The sequence below is a fragment of the Lepisma saccharinum genome, chromosome 8 (genome assembly GCF_977018435.1).
Source record: "Lepisma saccharinum chromosome 8, izLepSacc3.1, whole genome shotgun sequence".
NCBI lineage: Eukaryota > Metazoa > Arthropoda > Insecta > Zygentoma > Lepismatidae > Lepisma > Lepisma saccharinum.
In genome coordinates this window covers 81,154,192-81,178,534 of record NC_139236.1, presented here as the reverse complement: position 1 = coordinate 81,178,534, position 24,343 = coordinate 81,154,192, and the positions used below count along the sequence as shown (strand labels likewise).

Below are 24,343 nucleotides of genomic sequence, written 5' to 3'. Positions count from 1 at the left end.
GAAATAAGTCCCATATTGACTAAACTTAAAACCTTGTTTACACCCGCAAGTAGAATGGAGTCACGACTTCGAGAAAAAACTTTCTGCCAACCCTATCACGTGACTACTTCGGGAAGAAATTGAAACTGGAGGCAGCGGGACCCAGTAATATGCAGCTATTGATTCTCATCCGATGACGAACCCTCAAGTGCTAGTAATACTGTTGCTGGCTGAAATAAATCTTTATTTATCATTTTCTGAGTGACATCCAAGAGCTTTTTTCAGCAGCACACGCATCGTACTTTCAGCTGTCAAACCCCACTGAGCCAGCTGAAGATCATCATGGATTTCTAAGGAAAGTGCAGAGATTTGCTTAATGCTAACGATACGTAGTTCCTTGGAGACAAGTCCGAGAGTAAAAATGTAGTGAGTGAGAGCAAACTGGATTTCTGACATGACATGACAGCTCTGGAAGCAGTGGAAAAACGTGATGGTACATACTTCCTGATAATGAAATATCTTCTTGGACTGTTGGCCAGAGGGGGGTTTATAAAATTTGGACTCCTCGGCTTTCTTTTGTTTACTGCCCTGCCGACAATAATAATAATAATTATTATTATTATTATTATTATTATCATTATTATCATCATCAACAGTTTTGATATCATGGTACTTCGATTCCACTAATTGCATGCTCTGCATTAGAAAAGCTTGTAAACTTTTAAAATATGGACACATGTGATACAAAATAATGTTCATTAAACTCGTTTCTCATTTATAAGTGCCACTTGCGCTATTTATTTCGCCGCACAAGACTAATACCGCACACGCACCAAAGGAAAATAAACCGACACTACATTACGGTAGTCACACTGGCCGCGAACTGAGAAGCAAGGAAGCTGATTTCAACTTATGTATTTTAGAGCAGGGCTGTTGAAGGTCCGGGAACCGATAGATTCTAATGGGTTCTATTGGGTTCCGCTGCAGCACCGGAATCTCTTTTACCGCACAATTTATATTCGGTCCAAGTTGTGTATTGTTGCATTGAGAAAAAGGTTTCTGGACAATATTTAAAATGAAATGGGAAAAAAATTCTGGATCGTATTTAAATTGATTCGCAAAAAATGTTCCTAGACATTATTTAAATTCATATGGGAAAAAGGTTCCTGGACCGAATTTAAATTCAGCCGGAAAAAAGGTTCCTGGACCGAATTTAAGTTGATACTGAGAAAAGGTTCCTGGACCGAATTCAAATACTTTACAGATAAGAAGGTTCTTTACGGTTTCTAACCCATTTACGCTTGCTGATTTTCTCTCCTGGACCGGAATTAAATATATATAACCCTGTTTTAAAGTACAGTAAATGTAAATTTTATAAAAAATGTAAATGTATATTTTTTCTATTCAGGTCGTCATCTTCCTCTTGGTCACGTGGTGTTGCCATGTGTATTGCGATAAACAGCCCGCATCCCGTAACAAGCAACCAACATCTAACCGCAGAAACTATACCGGTAAGTAACGTGTACCTGCTTTAATATTGTGCACACACACACATACAAACCCGCATATAGATTACACACACACATATATATATACAGGGTGGGCTAAAAGTCACGAAGGGGTTATAACTGTGAATAACTTTTTTATTGATCATTAGTTTCCAATGAGATTTCACAGACTTGAAGACCAAGGATGGGAGATTGTTTACACGGAATATAATCTCAGGTAGGTGTCCGCCATTATGGGCCTGACAGATACGGGCGCTGTGTAGCACATGATGCATGACAGGGGTCAACACTTCTGGTCCGAGTGTCCGTATTTCTGCACGAATATTGTCCTTGAGCTGTTGTAATGTTTGTGCTGTGTTCACATACACTTTTTCCTTCAGAAAGGCCCAAAGAAAATAATCAAGCGGAGTGAGGTCAGGCGAACAGGAGGGCCAGTTGATGTCAGTGTTTCTCGAGATGATGCGATGGCCGAAAATGGTCCTCAGAAGCCCAATTGAGGCACGTGCCTTGTGTGCTGTGGCCCCATCTTGTTGAACCAAATTATCACGAATTGTACACTTAAATCATGTACTACACAGGGCCCGTATCTGTGAGGCCCATAATGGCGGACAACTACCTGAGATTATATTCCACACATAAGTGTAAACAATCTCCCATCCTTGGTCTTCAAGTCTGTGAAATCTCATTGGAATGTTATTCACAGTTATAACGCCTTCGTGACTTTTGGCCCACTCTGTAGGCAATGCAGCCCGGTTGACGTTGCCACAGAGTGAGCGGGATCCAGCGACTTTTGTCCCGATCTCGCTTGGCTTTTCCCACATGTTGCACCACCGCAATTCTGTCAGTATTCGTGGCTGTGCGTTTAATATGTGTATTTCCTAAAAGTAGTGTTGTGTCCAGTGGAGTAAAGGCACTTACGATTACGCACTTACAAGGGAGGTTATCTAAATTTCCCCCTCCGATTTCCATGAAACTTGGCAGGTGTATAGAGGGGCCCAAAGGAAGAAGTACGTGTCAAGTAATGTCAAGATGAGGACAAATTGAAGTGGGGATCTGACCCCTGTGTCCCCCTCCGATTTTACTAAAACGTGGCAGGTGTATAGAGGGGGGCCAAAGAAAAAAATACCTGTTTTCTTGTTTCGACTAAAAAATTGTTTGCCCCTAAAACCTTTTGTAGCCAGCCGAAACAAAAAAAAACACGACTTTCTTTCTTTGGGACCCTCTATACACCTGCCAAGTTTCTTGGAAATCGGAGGGGGACACTTAGATAACCTCCCTTGTAATTGCATTTATTCCACTAGATACTCAGTTGGGGGCATACAGGATAACTTTGTTCCCGAATGATTACTTAAAATCGGCGGAATGTTACAATTTTTGCACTTAATTTTTTTACTACTCTCTTACTTCGTATAGGTACTTCGAAGCCTGGTGTCAGATATCTAGGAGGTAAGGCTTTACAGAATACTGTTCTATTCAAATGTGTATATATATAATGCCTTTGAGCATTATACTGTAAATTAACGTTTTATACTATTCAATTGTTGTTTCAAAGTTTATTACTTTTAGAAGTATCGTGTCACAGGCCATTGTACTCAGAAAGAAAACGTATAATTTTAACAAGTTGGATATTATTCCTCAAAATGCGTCATAACCGATGACATCACGCTTCTAACTCGATAGACCAAGTGTATGGACCAGCCTGTATGTAACTGGTAAATGTTAATATACCAAAGACTTTTATATTACCCCAGATGGTAACGGATGTTACATTTCACTGTTGTTACACCAATAAAATTTTAAATCACACAGATTTCTGAATGTACAAAACTACAGATTCGGCCTCTTGCAAATGATGTTCTATTGATTGATTGAGTTGGTGTCTTAAGTCCACTTTGTGCACATTAAGGCTAATCGGGACTGGACCTACAGTTTAAAGTCGGATCCGAACCACTATGTGCCTCCACCGGGTATCGAATCCGGGACCCCTTGATTGCAAATTATGTTTTAAATAAACAATATCGCCAGCTGTATAATGTGTCCATCAGTAACTCTTATGTTCAATAGCGTGGACATGGAGGCTGCTCAAAATTATGTTTCTCTAATTCTTATGAGCAATATGCAAGCTCTTCAATGTTTAGACGCAGACAGCAGACATTACAAAATTAATTTAATGCATAAAGGATAACTGCTACGTTAACAATTTTCAAAATCCATCTTTGCATACTATTTATCTCGCTATTTGCATCACCTATTGGTGTAATGTTAAGATACTTTATATTGGTAACGGGTTAAGGGAACATCAATTGAAGTCATCTTTTCTTTCAGCAGGACCACCACCTGGGTATGGAGTACCTGGTAACTACAATACGTTTATTAAAATTTATTTCACGATAATCGTATTCATGAACTATTTTTTATCATAATTATAGGAGTTGTAATGTAGAGGCAGGACCATCGACACTAGATGGATGAGGGTGGACACTAGCCCTCCTTGAAATACTCCTTGCCCACCCTTTTCTGCTTGCCAAGTACCTTACATGAAAATTATTCAGAATAATTTGGAGCAAAGCAAGAACCACACAGCAGTACATGTACAGAAAGAGAAATAAAATAATGAGAAAAATAGAGAAAGGTGAATATATAGAAAAACAAATCAGAGCTATAAGGAAAGAGAAATAGGAAGAGATGCAGTAGAAAGAAAGAAAGAGGTAGAAGAATAAAAAGATAAAGAGAGTAAAGGAAAGGGAAGGGATTAAAAGATCAAAAGAAAGGGACAAATGGAAAGAAAGAGAGGAGGGAGAGAGAGAGAGAGAGAGAGAGAGAGAGAGAGAAAAGGGATCAAATATAAAAACAAGAAATTTGAAGAGAGGAGAGAGATAGAGAAATGAATAGAAGATGATGACAAAAATAGATAAAATAGGAATTAATAAAGAAGATGGAAAGAAAGAGAGAAAGTGAAAAGACAGGGAGAAAATGGAAAGAAAGAGAGAAAATGGAAAGAAAGAGAGAAAATGGAGAGAAAGTGAAAAGAAAGGGAGAAAATGGAAAGAAAGAGATTAAATGAAAAGAATGCGAGAAAATGGAAAGAGAAAATAGAAAGAAAGAGAGAAAATGGAAAGAAAGAGAGAAAATTGAAAGAAAGAGAAAGTGAAAAGAAAGTGAGAAAATGGAAAGATAGAGAGAAAATGAAAAGAATCTGAGAAAATGGAAAGAGAAAATAGAAAAAAGGGAGAAAATGGGAAGAAAGAGAGAAAATGGGAAGAAAGAGAGAAAATGGAAACAAAGAGAAAATGAAAAGAAAGCGAGAAAATAGAAAGACGGAGAACATGGAAAGAAAAAGAGAAAATGAAATGAAAGAGAAAATAGAAAGAAAGAGAGAAAATAGAAAGAAAGAGAGAAAATGGGAAGAAAGAGAGAAAATGGGAAGAAAGAGGGAAAATGGAAAGAAAGAGAAAATGGAAAGAAAGAGGGAAAATAGAAACAAACCGAGAAAATGGAAAGAAAGAGAGAAAATGAAAAGAAAGCGAGAAAATAGAAAGAGAGAAAATGGAATGAAATAGAAAATGAGAAGAAAGCGAGAAAATGGAAAGAAAGAAAATTTGGAAGAAAGAGGGAAGGATTAAAAGACAGCTAGAAAGAGAAAAGGAATTAAAAGATAGAGAGCAGGGAGAGAGAGAGAGAAGGGGGTGCAAGGTGGACAGTAAGCGAAAAATGGTAGCCATGACAAAACAATATTTTCTCCAGCGTTGAGGACACTCTACTCCCCCCAAAAATCCTCAGGAAAAGCGTTTGTGTGCAGACTGAGACGACAGCAGTCGAATAAGAGTAGTTCTTCATCCATGTTTTTATTTTTTCTTTCTATTTTTCAGGTCCACAAGCTGGCTATGGAGGGCCGAGTAAGTAACAATCACTTTTCTATTTAGACGAATTATCTCTACTAACATTAGGCGTAGAATAAGCTAAATTATAAAGTTCAATAACGTGTTAAATTGAGTTATTTTTAAGTGAAAACAGTAATTACTTTTGCCGAATATGTTGTAAAATGCGATGAGCAACAAGTGGTCCATGCCACTTGGAAACGAACCTTCGGGAATAAATAGAACATTTCGTACTGACGTAACACGCGACTCCTGTCACGTGTTGCGTCTGTCTCAAAGTTCCCTTACACAACAGCCGTGCCCATTTGTCCGTCCGCTTTCGTCAAAACAAAATTAAATTTCACTTGATTGATTGTTGATTGATTTCCTTTATTTTACTTCGATTTGGGGCCACATTCGGGTTAATTTGCAAAAATGCGGATGAGTGATGACATGATTAAATTGATGAATGGACACTCCCAAACTTCCATGCCCAGACCGGGATTCGAACCCGGGACACCTGGCGTCGTTGAAATATCAAAACTGGTAGCAAAGATTCATCAGCTCAATTTGGTGTATCGATTCACTTATCAAGCAATAACTCAACGTCACACAAATTAGCTCGATTGTTCAAACTATCTGTCTTCTATAGAAAACAATGGATCCAAAAGTAACATTTCGATATCTACAGGGTATCCCAAAAGTCTACATACATATGGAAAAAGGACTTTACTCAGTTCTGTTACAGAGTCTTCTCAATGTGTTGGCCACGAAGTCTCAGATACAGTTCAACGTGTTCGCGCCAGTTTTGCCGAACATGTAGCAAGATTTCTGGAGCCACATGAGTTCAGGCATCGATGATGTGAGCTCTCAGATGAAGCATATCTCTGTTTTTCTCAGTATCATGAGTCTCAGGGCCATGCCTCCTGTTGAACTCCTCTGCCACATGTCTGTTGCTGTAACCTAATTGAGCCAGGAGGATTTCACGTGCCAATGGCATTTCTCTGGTTCACTTGCAACAAAAGAAACATGAATTGCGTATGGAGACTTTTGGGACACCCTGTATTACATCGAGAAATGTATGATTTTTTGTGAAATATCGACCGTTAATAATAATCAGTACTATTCGAGGTATAATGTGAAGTGTGCGCTAAGAGACTTGTTCAAGTCCTGCGATGCGACGTACGTATTCTCGATTTGTTCGGTTTGTTTATTTATCTGCTCTAGCCACTAATGAAACCTAATCGATATTTATCGATTACTCGTCATGTACTACCAATATAATGGTAAAATAGACAAGTACAGGGTGTACCAAAAGTCCCATTACCCCCCATTTGAATTGTAGACAAACCTGCAAAATGTTATTTTAACAGCATGCGTATGATGAGAGGATGGTATGCCATTAAATAAGACCAATGACCACCATTTACTCCAGAGGATCTGTGTGCACACCGCCATTTTCACGGCACAGTATTATTCGCCTTCAGGTGCGATGTGAAATCCTCCGTAACATAAAATGTCAGATCTGGATTTCAGGTGGCCATTTTAATAGATTACCTCAATGATGTGTTCAGAGACAAATGGATTGGACGAGGATCGCCAAATTTACAAGCACCTCTAAAATGGCCACCCCAAAGTCCAAATCTCACATCTTGTGATAATTCGCTATGAGGGCACATCAAACATAAAGTCGCCCATAATCGTTATCAGACAACTGGGGAACTTCAAGAAGCTGTTCGCAGTGCGTTTGCTTCCCTCACGCCAGCCACCTGGCTGGATTTCACATCTCACCTGGAGGCGAATAATACTGTGCCATGAAAATAGCGGTGTGCACACAGATCTTCTGGAGTAAATGGTGGTCATTCGTCTGATTGAATGGTATACCATCCTCTCATCATACGCATGCTGTTAAAATAACATTTTGCAGGTTTGTCTACAATTCAAAGGAGGGGGGGGGGGTAATGGGACTTTTGGTACACCCTGTACTTGATACTATCTTAGTTAGTCGTAATAAATCTCAATTTGCTTTCCTGTCGATTGGAGAGAAACAATAACGTGATAATAATAAGTATATAAGATTTAGATATCATCCAAACAATAAATGCTGCAATGAAATTCTATTCTTGAAATAAAACCAGCAATAAAACGAAAAGCTACACAGACACTTCTGTAAATAGAAAGACAATTCTTGAGGCACCTTCAAGATCATAACAAAAAAATGCCCATATCTTATCCGAGATTCTAACCTTACATACACACTGAAAGTTACGAAAAACCATTGGCCCAATCAGACCAACAAATGTGAAGATTTGAAGAGTTGAAAGCGAATTACAAATTTCATGACCGTATATTCTAGGCTGGCTAGGCTATCGGCGAAGCTAGAGAATAAAATTCAGGAGAAAAATCGATCAGAAATTATAAATATTATTATTCATATCAGTGAGATGATTATGCTGATTCTGGAGTTGGCAACCTGATTTCCTATGAGTTGGCAACCTGTTTTCTTATGAGTTGGCAACCTGATTTCTTAGGAGTTGATAATTTTATTTCTATTCATAGCCTGGGACCACGTGACATAGTGAGATAGCCCACATCTTAAGACTCAGTATACGACACTGACAAATGTATACCACTATCAAATATTTACTCTGGATTCAACATGAAATTCTAAATGCTTTTTTAAAAATGATATTTTTCTTTACAGATATGGCAAGTTCAAATTCAGGGGCGTACATAGCCCGGGGTGGTAAGTAAATGTGGAAAGGATCTTCACTGGCAACATAGTCTCTCACTAAAATAATTCCCTTAATATTAATGAAAATAATAATGAAGCTTGAGACAATTTGCAAAACAAAAATCATTAAACCTATTAATCATGTTCTTTTTTTAAATAGGTTTTATGAGAACCATATACAATTATCTTGCAATGTTTGCTGCACCTTTCCCAAACTCTCTTGCAAGCAGGGTAATAAAATGTCCATATGGTGACAAACTGCAAAGTACAATTCTCTAAATTACGAATATTAAATAGAAAACTCCTACTCTGCAAAACGGTTAGTGTAACTATTTATAGTATAGTTCTACGCCATATGAAACAAAAATTTTAACAGCAAATTGTAATATTCATTAGTCCTGTACTTATCTTGGTTGCACAATAAATAATTGTCAATCCCTTTGCATAAAGACACTTAAGTATTTTATGCTTGCATGCCGTAATGTAATCTACATAACGTTCTCCATCTAACAACCTAAAACAAAGTGCTATATGTATGACAAAATATTATTGCCCATGGAAAATAATGATATCACAGTATCTACCTGGTAAAATCTAGTAATGCTGTATTTACCTTCCTGGCAGGTGGAGCTGGCAACGGTGGTACTCTAGCGGAAACAAATTCACTGTCGGCTGCAAGGGGTAAGAGGTATTATAAAAAACTTTCCAAACATTCAGCAACATTTGCTGATGACTTTGAAACTAAGTATACAGATTCAATAATAGACACACACACATCATATTGACACATACAGAAACAAATTTTAAGATCGAGCAGGATTCATTTCCCGGGAAATCATCAAGCCTATAGGAAGCTTTTTGGTGAGAATTAGTTAAGGGAGTTCGGACTACAGACACTTGATAACACCTAGATTTATCAACAAAGCTATTTTGACCATAATGTTTCAAAGTAAGGAAAATCTATTTCTATTTCTTTCTAATGCGTGTTGGTACATTTTTATTGTATTTTCCTACAAGCTTTTGATTTTATTATTAGAGAACATCTACATCTGGTGTAATTGTGGGCATTAACTTTGACAGGTCTTTCCCAGATGCTAGTTTAGTCTTCTTCTAGTGTATTAAGAATTTTATTGTTTGGAATAAGAAAGGATAGCGTGAATAAGAACAAACCAGAAAGCGATGTTACAATAAAATAGATTTCTACTTCGCTATCAGTTAGTTCTATATTTTAATATCTCTGTTTTAAAAAATTAAGAAAGTTGGATCCCCTTTGTAAAAGTCCGTTATATATCTTGACCTGGGGTATGGGTGCGAGCCAAGTACATGAAATTCTGTGCTTTTGTACAGATCCAATTGGCTCGTCCCCTATTGCTAAACGTGGAACATGAAGAATATTTACATGTGATGCACTGTGGCTGCGATTGTTCATTCTTAATGGAATCCACGAAAATCAGTCCTCCTCCACATATCAACAGTTAACTGTGTTAAATTATAACAAAATTGACAGCGATCATAATACATAATGTACTAACTGTATTATTATTATTATATTATATACGGGGGAGATAAACTTGAGAATAGCTTACTGTTGTAGACGAGAATTCCAGCACTGCCTTAATGCAGTAAAAGTTTATTTTTTTTTATACTTGGTTACCATGAACGGAAATAAGTATATGAAAGTAGTACTTAATGCTTGGCTGTTTTTATAATAATAAACTTGTTTATTTACAGGCCAGGGAGGAACCGGTTTAGCTCAAACTAAGAGTCGTGTTACCGGTAAGTGTCAAGGGTGCGTCGAATGGTGCTCTATTCTGCAAATTAACAATTGAACGGCCATGATAATTCTATGTCTAGAAAATAATATATTTATGAATTAAATTATGCGTATGCAGTTCGAAAAAGTCAGGACAGGGACTAAAAAGATAGACTGTCCGCATTAAATCGGGATCTCTGGTAAGATTGCATCAATGGTTACAAAACTAAAATTACTAAATAATGCCGACTGCATAGTTCCGGAGCCTGCCTCCCTCAAGAAACAACCCACTCATTTATAAAATGACAAATACGAAATTCTTGGAAAATATTAAAAAATCGTGAACTTTCTATGGGTTCACATTAAAAATGTTCATAGTTCGAGTGGACCAAGAAAAGCAAGAACATAACTTCTCTTGATTAGATCTTCCACGGAAAAGTTCTGTATTTGTTAATAATTATATATTTTCTTTCTTCTTAGGAGGAGAAAATGTTAGAGTATCACAAGCTAATGCGCAGAGTTCCGCTTTGAGTGAGTATTTAATTTAGTGAAAATTAGTTTGCAGAGAAAATATGAAATTTTGAAATAAAAAAATTATGTGATGTCTTCCTACGCAGAAAGCTACGTTTGAAAATAAATATTGATAGAGTTCCAGGCGAACTTGAAGAACTCGGAACTTATGTTCCTCTTGATGGGTGTGAAGAGACATGTGGTTGGTCACCCCTTGTTCACATGGGTGTCCTCGCCAGAATTGGCAACAGTGAAGGGAAACGCCTCAATATTTGGTTATTTCTTGGCCTACTTCGTTAACTCTTTAGGACAAATGGATATACTGTAATATTTTGCTTTTGTTTTAAAATAAAAAGCAATGCTTGAAACCTTCTGAAAGAAACAATTAGTATATAAACAATGCATCATTATATTTTTAACAATTTAAGAATTTTGTTTTCTCTTGCAGATCCAGGAAACAGACAAGGGACTATGCAACTCAAAAATGCTCAAACAATGTCAATAGGTAATTATCATGAGTAGAGATAAGTATGAAAGTTTATAGTTATAATTGTGTCCCTTTTACATGTATAAGGCTACTAATGTTCCTAATTCTGTAATTCCAAATAACATTAATATAACATTTCAAATAAATTTCTCTTATAGCACATCTCAACATGTTATATTTATATATCGTGTTAAGCTAAGACTCTTGCAACTGTTACATACACTTACAAATTTACTTTTCCCGATTATCATAATGCTTTAGTACATGATTTCACAAGCGGAGATAAAAATGAAGGTTAATGATGGGCTTATAAAAGTTACATGCTGATTAGTATAGTAATGCCTGGGGGTCATCGTTTCACTTTTCACACGCAAGTGTACCACACTTTCAGGTTTTGCAAATATTGAGTATGACGTTGCAGACGAGGAAATTGCGAAAATACTAAAGTAACCAAAGTTAACCAGCTTTACCCGTGAAGCGAATTCACGGGTTAAACCAGTTGTATCTCGTGTAGGTCAAATTGTTAACTATTCTTGCCATTGTATTTCTGTATGATTTGTGACGTCACAGTTCGAAAGGTGGGCTAGTGGTACACTTGTCGATCAAAGCTGCAAAAATGTTGTCCGAATTATTGTATCTGGGCCCTGAAGCTGAAATTAGCTAGGCACCAAGGTTACTAACTCTTTTTGTCTCGTCTGTAAACTTATATTTTCAATTCAGTATTTCTATTTTCTAATGTAGCTGCGGACGCTAGATAATACCACGTTGAAATTAATGTGTCTACGAGTTGGAGCACAAGTTTAAGCAGTGCATGTAGAATTATGTGTAGATTTCTGATATCGATCTGTATATCGATAAGAATAGTGTTTGAATATCGATTTTTAGGATGATCATATTCGCACTCGAAATAACATAATATCTAGAGGACGCATTGTGACTTAATATGATAATTTTATGCCCCTTTAAAATTTTTGTTGCTAGCCTAAATGTTTCTAGAAAATCCGGATATTTCTGCTCTGAAAGAAAACCCGCTCAGGATCTCTTTTTATTATCTAAATGTTTGGTAAGCTGTTACGGATGAATTAGTATTAGTTATTTAATTAGGCATATCTAAACGACAAAAAGGCAACATACGTAATGTAATAACTCCATCTACATTCTCTCTTTTTAGTCGGAAATCGACAGAGTTATCCTAGGCCAGGTAGGATACAGAATCTTAATATTTCATTATAACTCTGTATACTAATTTTCTCTAAGTTCTTTTCTGCCGATAAGGTGTGGAAAATAATGCATTTGAAAAAGCTTTATTTCCAGTGCGCTTATGTAGTTGCGATATAGCATTTAAGTAATGATGATAATGAATGTGTAAGTTTTAAATCCACCTTATGTACAGATAGGGTAACCGGGACTGGCACTTCCGTTTAAGATAGGATCCGAACTATTGACCCCGAATACTTCGCTGCACTTCTTGACAGTAGTTGTAGTGCAGGTGTATCCCGGTGTGGGGCTGGTGCAAGGAAATGACGTTCAACCAAGTAGATGGAAAGCGGTGTTGTAGTTCAGAAGATTCAACAAATGCCTGTCGGCTGCCTTAAATGTTCACTTTGTTCGTTAGCACGCACCATGTGATCATACACCACACACTTCACCGCTCCAGAACGTTGTGCAAACGGTGCAGACACCAAATACATTACTTGACACCAAATCAACGGAGTAGAGGACTTGGTGTTGCACCGTGTAACCAACTAGACGCGTGAGTGCTGAGATGGTCAAAAAGTGTAGCAAACTAGACGGGGATATTATGTGCATCCACCAAGTACCTAATCCTGGAACGTTTGATCACAAAGTACAGACGTTAACCCTACCCTATCGGAGACGCCCTAGTAATGTACATTCACAGGTATTGCCACTTAATTATATGCTTCTTGCTGATCTTATAGTAATATTTGTAAACGTTTTGAAATTTGCTAAATAAAAAAAGCCTTCAAATGGCATTAAGGTATAAAAATATAGGAAACTTGCAAACAGGTTTATTCAATCCATGTAACTAATGTAAACGTTTGACTTCATTGGAGGGTGTGCTGTTTAAATCCACTTTTTTTACCATAAGACAATTGAAAAACCATAACGCATCAAATAGATTTAAACATTAAAATTTAATTCATGATCTTTTATCAATTTGACAACCTGACTTAGCAAGTACATGAATTATCATAGTTACATAACAGTTTATTTCTCTTCATTTAGCTCCATATTCTGGTTATGGATATCCACCACGGCAACCAGGATCTATGGGTGAGTAGTTATTATTTATTGTGTGTATTTATATGGTAGCATGAGACGAATTAATGTAGAGTCATATTACAGAATAAATTTTCAAAGTCCGAAATGTAATATAGAAATATTTTGTTAGTCTAGAATATAGTTTTGGTTTGTTTTCCTAAAATATATTCTGGATCAGATGCTAAATATAAAGGTTATACTGAATGTTTAAAATACACAAATAGGGGGCATATGAAGGAAAAGGTAGAAGAAGGTAAAAGAGAATCGAAGAAATAAAGAAAACAGGAAGAAACGAGAAAATAATCCAAGACAATCTTAAATAAAAATTTCAAAATATATTATTTTGGTGAAACAACTAGGAAGACAAAGAAAAAAGGGGAAAATCTAATGAGAGTGAGAAAACAAAGAGAAAGGGGGAATACCTAAAGAGAGTGAGAAAACAAAGACAAACTCGGGGAGAGCTAAAGACAGTGAGAAAACAAACAAAGAGGGAAGGGGGAAGAGCTAAAGAGAGTGAGAAAGCAACGAGAAAATGGGAACAGTTAGAGAGAGTGAGAAAAAGAAACAAAGAGGAAAAGGAAAATAGCTAAAGAGAGTTAGAAAACAAATAGAAAATGGGAAGAGCTAAAGAGAGTGAGAAAACAAACAAAGGGGAAAGGGAGAAGAGCCAAAAAGAGTGAGAAAAAAACGAGAAAATGGGAACAGTTAGAGAGAGTGAGTAAAGAAACAAAGAGGATAGGGGGAATAGTTAAAGAGAGTGACAAAAGAAACAAAGAGAAAGGGGGAATACCTAAAGAGAGTGAGAAAACAAACAAAGGGGAAAGGGAGAAGAGCTAAAGGGAGTGAGAAAAGAAACAAAGAGGATAGAGGAATAGTTAAAAAGAGTGAGAAAAGAAACAAAAAGGAAAGGGGAAGAGCTAAAGAGAGTGAGAAAATAAACAAAGAGAAAATGGGAATGTTTAAGGAGAGTGAGAAAATAAACAAAGAGGAAAGGGAAAAGAGCTAAAGAGAGTGATAAAACAAAGATAAAATGGAAAGAGCTAAAGAGTGAGAAAGCAAACAAAGAGAAAAGGGGAAAGCTAAAAGAAAGAGAGAAAACAAAGAGAGAAAAAGAGAAGAGCTAAAGTGAGTGAGAAAACAAAGAGAAAAGGGGACAAGCTGAAAAGAGAGTAAGAAAACAATGAGCCAAGAATGGAGCTAAAGAGAGTGTGGAAATGAGCAGATGGAGCTAGAAAAGGAAAATAATGAAATATGTCAAAGATAAATTCACTGCCAATCGCTTATATGTGCTTCTACTTAATTTTTCGATTTGTAACAGGTCCAGGAGGTAGGGCTCAGCCATACCCATACATGGGTTACCCTTACTATGGAGGTGGTCCGCCACAATCTATGCAGCAGCGCCCGCTATACCCGGGAGGAGGTCAGCCGTACTATCGCCCTGGTGGTATGTCGCCAAGGCCATATCAACAAGGTATAGTAACCATAACAGACACCGTTTATTCACAAATGTACGTATTAGCAAGTTTGGGAAGAGGTTTTGCAAAATTCAACTGTCTTAAAGAGAGTAAGATCCAAGTGTTGCTAGGTGAGGTGTAGTAGGAGCACCTAGACACCTAAATTGTATTCACGCCGTCCACCAACAGCTACATATATGCGAATGATAATTTTTCAACGTATTCGCCATAGTTTTGCTAAAAAATTTCGTACCAAAGCGACAAATGCCACTTCACCACAAACTTAACACGAAAATGGCAAGTGATACTTTACCACAAACTTCGCGCCAAAGCTGCAAGTGACACTTCACCATAAACGTCACCCCCGAAGTTGCAAGTGACACTTCACCATAAACTTCACACCAATGTGGCAAGTAATAATTCATCACAAACTCCACTCCAAAGTAGCAGATGGTAATTCACAAACTTCACGCCAAAGTTGCAAGTGATACTTCACCACAAACGCCACCCCAAAGTGGCAAGTGATACTTCACCACAAACGCCACCCCAAAGTGGTAAGTGATACTACACCACAAACATAACCCCAAAGTGACAAATAACATTTTACCACAAACTTCACACCAATGTGGCAAGTGATACTTCATCACAAATGTCACTCCAAAGTGGCAAGTGATATTTCACCACAAACGTCACCCCAAAGTGGCAAGTGATACTTCACCACAAACGTCACCCCAAAGTGACAAATGACACTTTACCACAAACTTCACACCAATGTGGCAAGTGACTCCATCACAAGCTTCTCACAAGCTGACTCGGTAACTGAACACTTCAAGTGGTCGAATTTCGATATCTTCAACTAAGTTCGATTCCCGACCTGAGCATGAGTGTTCTTTGTGAGAGTCGCTTCATCAATTTACATACATCCTCACCGTCATGATTAACCAAAAAGTGGCAAAACAAACGACTTTTAATACTACTATAAATCTTCATATCCTAGCAATAAAATAAGTGAATAATGAAAAAGTAATCACGTGTGCAAAAATTTAGCAAAATTTTGATACTGTAATTTGATGTGTTGCAAAGACAGTATATAGTCTATTTCGTTGCTTTATTTTACTTCTCTCCTTGTGCCACTTTTGACTAATTTGCGAAGATGGGGATGAGTAATATGACGAAATTGATGAATAGACATTTACAAACATGCATGCTCAGTCCGTGATTCGAACCTGGGACCACCTGGCGTCGTAGCGCGATGGGGGCCGGTTATAAAACATTGTTGTTTGATGTGTTGACGTTATAAGAATTGGTTATTCTCCACAACCAGTAGATGGCTCCCGCGTGAAATGCAAAAATATAATCTTCAACTGACGAGTGGTTTACGTTTGCACATTAGATTTTCATAAACTATCGCAAAGCAATTAAGTGACCATTATGCCTACATCTACATGGCAAGTTCATGGTCAATTAGTACGCACAAGAAAAATTTAGGACAAGTCCCATTTAAAGTAAATAAAACATAGAATATAATACTCCATATGCGAGACCGATATAAAGAAATATGTCCAATATCGATGATCATGGCAGGCAAGAAATTTTCTGATCTTCAGTTATCTGAAAATTTAGAGCATTATTAGGGTCAACCCGGACGCATTCAAGGTCACGCTTCGCGTTTGACGTGTTACCGATGAAGTGAATACATTACTTGAATGTGAATAACAGTGTTGCAATATGTACATATTAAACAGCAGAACAACAAGAACAATAGGTAAGAATGTTTACCATAGCCTGTGGAAAAGTAGAGCTAGTAGCACTACCAAACGGTTGAATATAATCAACATTTATTGCCATTTCATTATCGTCTGTCGTATTTTGAACCTCTTTAACAAATGTGTTAAAAATAATGTAAATTCAATAATTATTGGATTACCTTTGGTACATGCACAAATTTTATCTGTACTTTTGATTGGGTTTATTAATAATAATATTCACTATATCAGTTTAGCTACATTTCTGAATATCCAATTAAAGAGTGCGTGTAAGAATATAATGAGGCTTAGATGTGAGAGTGGCAAGCTGCATGGCAAAGTGGCATTCCAATTGAAAATAAACCGTAAAAAACAAATGCAACTTTTCACCTGAAGTTGGATGACTCGTTACACACATGGCCAAGTGTGACTGATCCCTTTTCAAGCGGCATGCGGTTTCCATATAAATTTAAGCAATGCACTATGGCTTTTCACAAGAAAATGTTGCCATTTAATAATTCACCTAATTGCGATCGTTGCCAATTATCGAGTTACATGTTTCTCTGTATTTACTTTCAGGACAAGGAGGTACGTCAATGCAACAGGGTCCGAATATGCAAAATGGTAAATCAAAATCGAAGAAAGGAAATCAGCGGGGTTGAAATTAAAGTAACAGTCAGTGCCTATATATGCTGCCGTACACTCCAATATAAATTCTCAATTTGTCAGACTTGCTATATTATATATTTCATTGTAAAGTGTATTTAAATACAATTACTAGATCTTAAATATAGAATCATCTTCACAGATATCTTCCTGATAAGTTCCATCGTAAACAAATTTGGAAATAAAAAGAACGCAGTGTCTGCAGCTACATTTTGTTTTTGTATTTTTACCACCCTGTTTAGATACTTCTAATATTATTAGATTATGAAGACTGAATTATGATCTCAATTTACAGCTGCGAGAAATACAATGATTAGACTTCTATATTAGGTTTATGAGGGGAAATATGAACCTAAACACACTTGCAATGTTGTGTATATTATAATGTTATGAGAATTGACGCATTCAAGGAAATCGCTCACAAGTGACGATGAATGTAACATTTACATAGTAGTAAAATGTAATCCCTACACTTCACAACTAAAACTAAGGGTACTTTAGTACAGAGGCGTCTCGTGAACGCATGCGTCAATTGTGGGAAAAAGGACAGCTTGTTCTGCGACGACATTCATGAGCATTTCTACATTCTAATTTCTTCATATAGGAGAAGTATTTATTTTACACGAGAGCGCTGAATTAAGCTTATATTACATTTCTTGGATCTGAAGTGACGCATGCATCAATTGTGGGAAAATAATTATTACTTTCTCTCACTTCAGATCCAAGAAATGTAATATAAGCTTAATTCAGCGCTCTCGTGTAAAATAAATACTTCTCCTATATGAAGAAATTAGAATGTAGAAATGCTCATGAATGTAGTCGCAGAGCAAGCTGTCCTTTTTTCCCACAATTGACGCATGCGCAGCATGCACCGCATGCGTTTACGAGACGCCCCTGCTTTAGTATTATACGGACTACATCCAATTAGTACGCTATACTTACCTAACCTAAATCAACCGAACCTAACCTTCACATCTAATTAGCACGCCATAGGAACCTAACCTAACTAATTAGATAGGAAGGTTAGGTTAGTTTGAGTTAGGTTAGGTACGTATAGCGTACTAATTGGAGATAGTCCGTATAATACTAAAGCACCAAACTAAGTTTTCACTTACCCCTCTAAAGCTAACAGAAGGTCGTCAATACTCCTGAAAAGAATGCATTAATTCATTCACCCATAAACTTCCAAAGGGGACACGAGTTCTTCAGCTCACAGATAAAAATTTATTCTTAGCAAAATGACTGATGTTGACACCTACTTCTTGGTAATAATTGTAATTGTTCTTATTCTCTCCATATTATCATGAAAGAGGAATAAGTTCGAAAATATCGTGTTTCTCTTGTAGACTGTAGTGTCCCACCCTTTGCGAGTATTAGTGGTGTATTTTCTGTCTATTTTTAACTCCATCTATCGCTTTCTTCCTCTGACTTGATTCCTTCGTGTGTGAAGACTTCTCGTATATCACGATGGGGTTTTAGCCACCACCATCACCAGCTGACGACGCCTTGGAACATAGTGGAAAGGACAAGCTACTCAGAAACATGCAGAACAATATTTAAAAATATGTAATTAGTAAATCACAAAGTAAACTAAAAGTTGAAATCGGGAAAACGATTCAAATGCTATGGAATACTTCTACGAATATCCGATGATTGAAATTCGCTGCAGTAATGAAAAACTAGAATACTATAAACTAGAAACTAGAAATAAAGCAATAAGCTAGAACATACAAACTAAACAAATCGACCATACACATATTTTTATCAATATTATTAATTTAAAATATGCATTTAAAACACTTGAGCCTTTTTTTTACCGTGTGGACAAACTTTGTCCATAAAAGGACATTTTTCTAAGGAAATCTAAACCAATAGTAAGGGATAAGCTGTCATCAACACTACCTTGGCAATACCACTGTTTTAACATATTGATTGCTTTCACCTTTCTTATCGTAGTATTTTAAAAAACAATAAAAATGTGCATGTTTTAAATGTTAATTAAAACAATGGATAATACATAAAAATAAGACAAAATATAAAAGTATTGACAATAAAATCTATTCGTAATTTCACAGGTCCTGGACAACCTTATCAAACGCAGGGCAATTTCTATCCTTACGGTAAAATATTTGGATCTTTTAAACTATTATGCATGGACTTAGTTACATATTGTCACGCTATGCATGATTTCGCACTCTTTGAATGCATCAAAGTACTTGTTATATTATTCGTCACATAAATTTGAAATATTAATTGCATTATTGCCATATAGTTATACATAAGAGACATCTATAAACACCTAAAGGGGGATTTCACACTAAAGTGACGGACCTGTGACGTCACCTGAAAACGAACGAATCAAAAGAAGTAACATGCAGCGTGTCACCATATTCGGGTGTGAAAATTTACATACGTATCTTAAGGTTCGTTTTCAGGTAACATGGTTCACTTTGTGTGAAGCTCCCAATCATGTAGTATATGCACCAGTAAAGTTATAAGTAACAAACTTGTAAAGATTCTATTGTTCACAAACAGTGGTGGCGCCAAGGGCGGGTCAAAGTGGGCCATGGCCCACCCTGTCAGAATGTAATAGGCATAAATTCCATTATTAAAATAATATGAGACTGTGTAAATTGTAGTGTACTACACACAATTTTAAAAAGTTGTGATAGGCCACGATAATGAAGAAATTAATAGCAACTGACGTTTCGGCAGATGAAACAAAGAAATTCCACGCAGTGAAAGAAGTTTATTTGATGAATGAAAATTACCAGTGCGGCTGCAACACAACATACTGTATAACTCGATTCTCCTATTGCCGTGAAGACTTGCAAATCTCTAAACCACATGTCAACTCATAATCAATCACCTTACAGTTTCCTACAAAAGTACTAACAGAAATAACTTCAAATAAACAAGGGGTCTGTTTCAATACCACTTTCTAACAAACCACAATGCCACCACATGCCTTGTGTTCAATCGCATGTCAACACAGCTGGCGAAATCCTGCATGATACTCAAATCACCAATTCTGTGAGTTCCAGACCTGCACACGAAAATGGAAGAAAATAGCCAAAACATGGAAATCTCAGACGTCCCGTATTTTAAGGGATAGTTCCTTATTTCCGTAACATGTCCCGATTTGAAAATTACATATTACCCGGTTGCAGCAATGTTTCTGAAGGCTTAGATCGTCAATTTTTCATACACTGGTGCATGTGCATTGTGGGGGAAAATATTAATTCCAGCTGTTTGTGACTTCTACCTTTCTTCTCAGCGAGAGTGGTGTGTTGAGTGCTGTGGTAAGCTCTGTTCAAGGCAAAGTGAATTGATTTAAATTTTGATTTAAATCAGGTGACTTTTTAAAAAAAATACTGATTTAAATCATTTGAAAGAAATAATTCATAGAATATTGTACATAAGGATTTTGTACATATCAGAATCATTTTTGGTGAAAGTAATCTCGTAATCATTTAATACTGTTTAACAGTCTCTAAGAAAAGAAACAAAATATATGTACTGATGGGGTGAAGCTCATACGAAAGGAAATATAATATGCAAACTGCAAACACACTTAAATTTCTCTTGATTTAAAATTGCATACAGGCAAAATAACAAACATTTTGTGTAGAATAATACACACAATACTAATCACGTTAAACCTTAAATAGTATCTATCATTATCATTCAACTGTAAATAAACAAAGCAGCTGATATTTTGCATACTATCATTTAAAAATCACCAAAATTCAGCTAAAAAACTTATAAAATTTTTTTGAGTTACAATTATATAGTACATCCAGAATGTTTTATTTTCACTTGGAGAAAAGTTACTGAAATTATTATTGTCTCGTCTCATTAACACACTGAACAAGTATTTTCATAGTAGGTTCATATATATGCAGTATCAGAAACAGAAAAAAAGTATTTTTACATGTATTTTTATATTTGCTTTAATCAAAATATTAAAAATATTTTACAAGGCCATTTACCAGAAAAGGCATTTTCTTTAAAAAAAACGTATCTGTAATAGTGCCAAAAACCATACAAGCAAATTTAAGCATGTTTTTCTTTTTAATAAATTTGAAAAATCCCATTTTATAAATAAAAATCATTATTTTTATCCACCCTGTTTCAAGGTGTTTCTAGATGAGCGGTAAACGTAAAGTATTCTCCTGTTACAAAGAAAACGATACGACTGTGCATATTTCGTAAATAATGGTTGGAGAAACACGCTCTCCACGTTTGGTTTAAGGGTGGTAACAAATATAAAGGTGGGTACAAATACTTGTACACAGCAAATAACTTTCAATAATCAAAGGTGGTCGCAGACATGCAATGCAGCATGTTTGGGGAATGGAGCACAAGCATAACAAAGCATCGCCTTCAAATACAAAACCTATTGGCCCCGTCCAGTTCGCTGCACGTTTTGACACTAGGTGCAGTGCAGGTGCATCCCGGTGTCAAGCTGGTGCAAGGGAATGACGTTGAACGAAGTACACGAAATTGCGGTGTTGAAGTTCAGATGATTCAACAAATGCCTGTCTGCTGCTTTAAACGTTCACATGATTAGGTAGCACGCACCACGTGACCCTACACCATACATTGCACCGCTTCAGAACGTAGTGCAAACGGTTCAGACACCAAATACACTACTTGACACCAAATCAACGAAGTAGACGAGTCGGTGTTGCACCGTGTAACCAACTAGACACAACCAAGAAGCCTAATTGGAGATGACCAAATTTGCAATGTTATTGTAACCGCACACGCATTTATTATAATATAGTTATACCTATTATAATTGGGCTATTCAGAAGTTTATTAGTAGCACTAATACTCGGAGCCATTGATATGGCCTTCCCACGATTAAATAACACAAGATTTTGACCACTGCCACCATCACTAACTCTTCTGTTATCAGGAAGAGTTGTAGAAAGTGGTACAGGAACAGGATGAACAGTATATCCTCCATTGTCAGCAGGAATTGCACAGGCAGGAGCCTCCTGTAGATTTATCAATCTTTTCATTACACTTAGCAGGAGTTTTCTGCTTTTTAGGGGCAATAAACTTTATTACAACAAAAAGTGAAGCCAACTAGATAGGGGCTATTTGTAGTTTCTCAAGATGAAATGGCGAGTAGAAATATCCATTAAAAATATATACGCTGTGTTCTTACCGCCGACACCTCTTTCTACACCTGTATTATTGGCGTCCTAACTGCCAGTGATTTAGTAATAAAATTACGGCCAGTGTACCTCACAGATCGAAGACATGAAGGGAAAAGAACAGTGTCCCTTATTTTCAACCTGTCATTGCAATTTTGTTCCTTGTTTTCATCTTGACCATCTGGTAATCTTGATATAAAACTTATGTATTGTTATGGGGGGTGTTGCTCATCGCACGTAAGTCAAACACCTTCTAGGTCAAGTTCCGTATTTGATCTTCTGACGCAAGGGCGGAATGCTTTCGTGGTTAGGTTAGGCTTCTTAGGTTTAAATCTCTTATAATTAATACACTGCATTTAGCATATACTCTGTCCCAGAAATCTGTGGAGCAAACGAACCAAAACAAGTCTCTGCGCAAGTACTGACGCGAGACGGCCCCACCAACGAACACGTGAGAGGGAATAAGATTGTGTGGAGGGGGGAAGCGACTGCAGTTACCAGCTTTCCCAGCAGCATGTACTGCTTCGCTCTGCCCACTCGATTTCCCCCTCTTCTCTGCCGCTATGCGCGGCCTTGCTCCAGAGATACCCGGGACGGAGTGTAGTCGGAAGACGAAATACGGAGCTTGACCAAGAAGGTGTTTGAGTTTGGTGCGATAAGTGAGATCAAATATAGTGGGACCACACGCAAAAGAACATGCGCAGAACCGCCTGTCCTGTGCACCGTACATGGGGGAGGGATAGAGTGGAGCATGCTTCGGCATGGACCGAGCTGGAGGGGAAGATGCGCGAAGGTTCTTTTGTTTGTGTTCGCACTATACCATGGTTGTTAAAGGTCCAACCCATAAATTCTAATAACTTCGTTCTATTGGGTTCCGCTGCAGGACCGGAACATTTTATTTTTTTTAGCACAAATTAAATTTGGTCCAAGTCGGGTATTGTTCCATTGGAAAAAGTTTCCTGGACCGTATTTAAATTGATCTGGTAAAAAGATTCATGGACCGAATTGAAATAATTTACAGATAAAAAGGTTTTTTACGGTCCAGAACCCATTTACGCTTGATGATTTTCTCTCCTGGACCGGAATTGAATTTATATAAAATTCCTGGACCTTTAACAACCCTGGTCTTTACTCGGGACATTTTGAACTGTTTTTCCTACGCGACATCGATACGTAAAATGCAGGCTCATATTCCATCATCCTCAATAGTGTATTTATTTCCTGTAGGAACGCAGAAGATGACACGAATATTTTATATCATGGCCATAGTCGTTTCTATTCATTGATTGGGTTTATTTTACTTCGCCTTTATGCCCAGGCCGGGATTCGAATCCGGGACCCCCTGGTGTCTTAGCGCGTTTCACTGACCATTCCGCCGAGTAGGCCGGCTTGGCCATAGTGGACTTGATGTGGTCAACACAATTCTCCGGCCGCTTTTAGCTCACCAGGTTTGCCCACAGGCACCATGAATATGTGCCAGTGATACGGTGCACACAGAGGGGAACCAGGGGGCGGTTGCTCCCCTGAGATATCTTGGAAACCTTCATATAATTCGAAAGTTTGAAAACATGGATGAGAGGTGCCGTGAAAGACAGAAGATTAAAAAGTGTCTGTCTGAATTCTGTGCGCTCTGAAAAAGTACAAAAAGAGAAAACAGTTCATCCAGATGTTTATGGAAAGGAGGCAAATGGATTCCAGTTTCTATTTAAATAGTGGACTCATGCCTGAACTTGATAACAACGACAAGCAATTTTCAATTCAATTTCGATTTTATGTTTTGTAAAATTATAATAATACCGGGTGATCCGTTCGAGATGTCAGAGAAGTAAACCGTTGTGTACAATAGGTTAATGTATGTATCTCTGAGCAGTTTGTTGTAATATATGCAGAAAGGATGTAAGTTTTGAGTGAGTGCAGGTTTACAGACTTCAGCCATGTGGCTGTACAAGTGTACATATAACACTCGAAAATTTCACATCTCATACGATACATTGTGCGCTGTTGTGGCGTGACTACTATCTTTTTCTACCATCAACGCCAGCGCCACGCGGCTGAAGTCTGTAAACCTGCACTCACTCAAAACTTACATCCTTTCTGCATATATTACAACAAACTGCTCAGAGATACGTACATTAACCTATTGTACACAACGGTTTACTTCTCTAACATCTCGAACGGATCACCGATAGTAATACTAGA

General features: G+C 37.2%; 1 protein-coding gene across 20 annotated transcripts in view; it reads left to right on the top strand.

The window, feature by feature from the left end:
- The window catches only part of LOC145991205 (uncharacterized), a 75,526-nt gene that overhangs the window by 14,520 nt on the left and 36,663 nt on the right, over positions 1-24,343 (top strand). For 8 of the 20 annotated variants that reach the window (XM_083127114.1, XM_083127108.1, XM_083127109.1 and 5 more), the window contains exons 2-15: positions 1,388-1,490; positions 2,901-2,933; positions 3,813-3,842; positions 5,357-5,383; positions 8,049-8,090; positions 8,703-8,759; positions 9,810-9,854; positions 10,312-10,362; positions 10,790-10,846; positions 12,000-12,029; positions 13,076-13,123; positions 14,430-14,582; positions 16,890-16,934; positions 19,052-19,096. In XM_083127114.1, coding sequence (XP_082983240.1) covers positions 1,388-1,490; positions 2,901-2,933; positions 3,813-3,842; positions 5,357-5,383; positions 8,049-8,090; positions 8,703-8,759; positions 9,810-9,854; positions 10,312-10,362; positions 10,790-10,846; positions 12,000-12,029; positions 13,076-13,123; positions 14,430-14,582; positions 16,890-16,934; positions 19,052-19,096 — 766 coding nt within the window. The remainder of the gene's footprint in view (positions 1-1,387; positions 1,491-2,900; positions 2,934-3,812; positions 3,843-5,356; positions 5,384-8,048; positions 8,091-8,702; positions 8,760-9,809; positions 9,855-10,311; positions 10,363-10,789; positions 10,847-11,999; positions 12,030-13,075; positions 13,124-14,429; positions 14,583-16,889; positions 16,935-19,051; positions 19,097-24,343) is intronic. The other 12 variants (XM_083127122.1, XM_083127118.1, XM_083127116.1 and 9 more) reach the window with 4 other exon arrangements.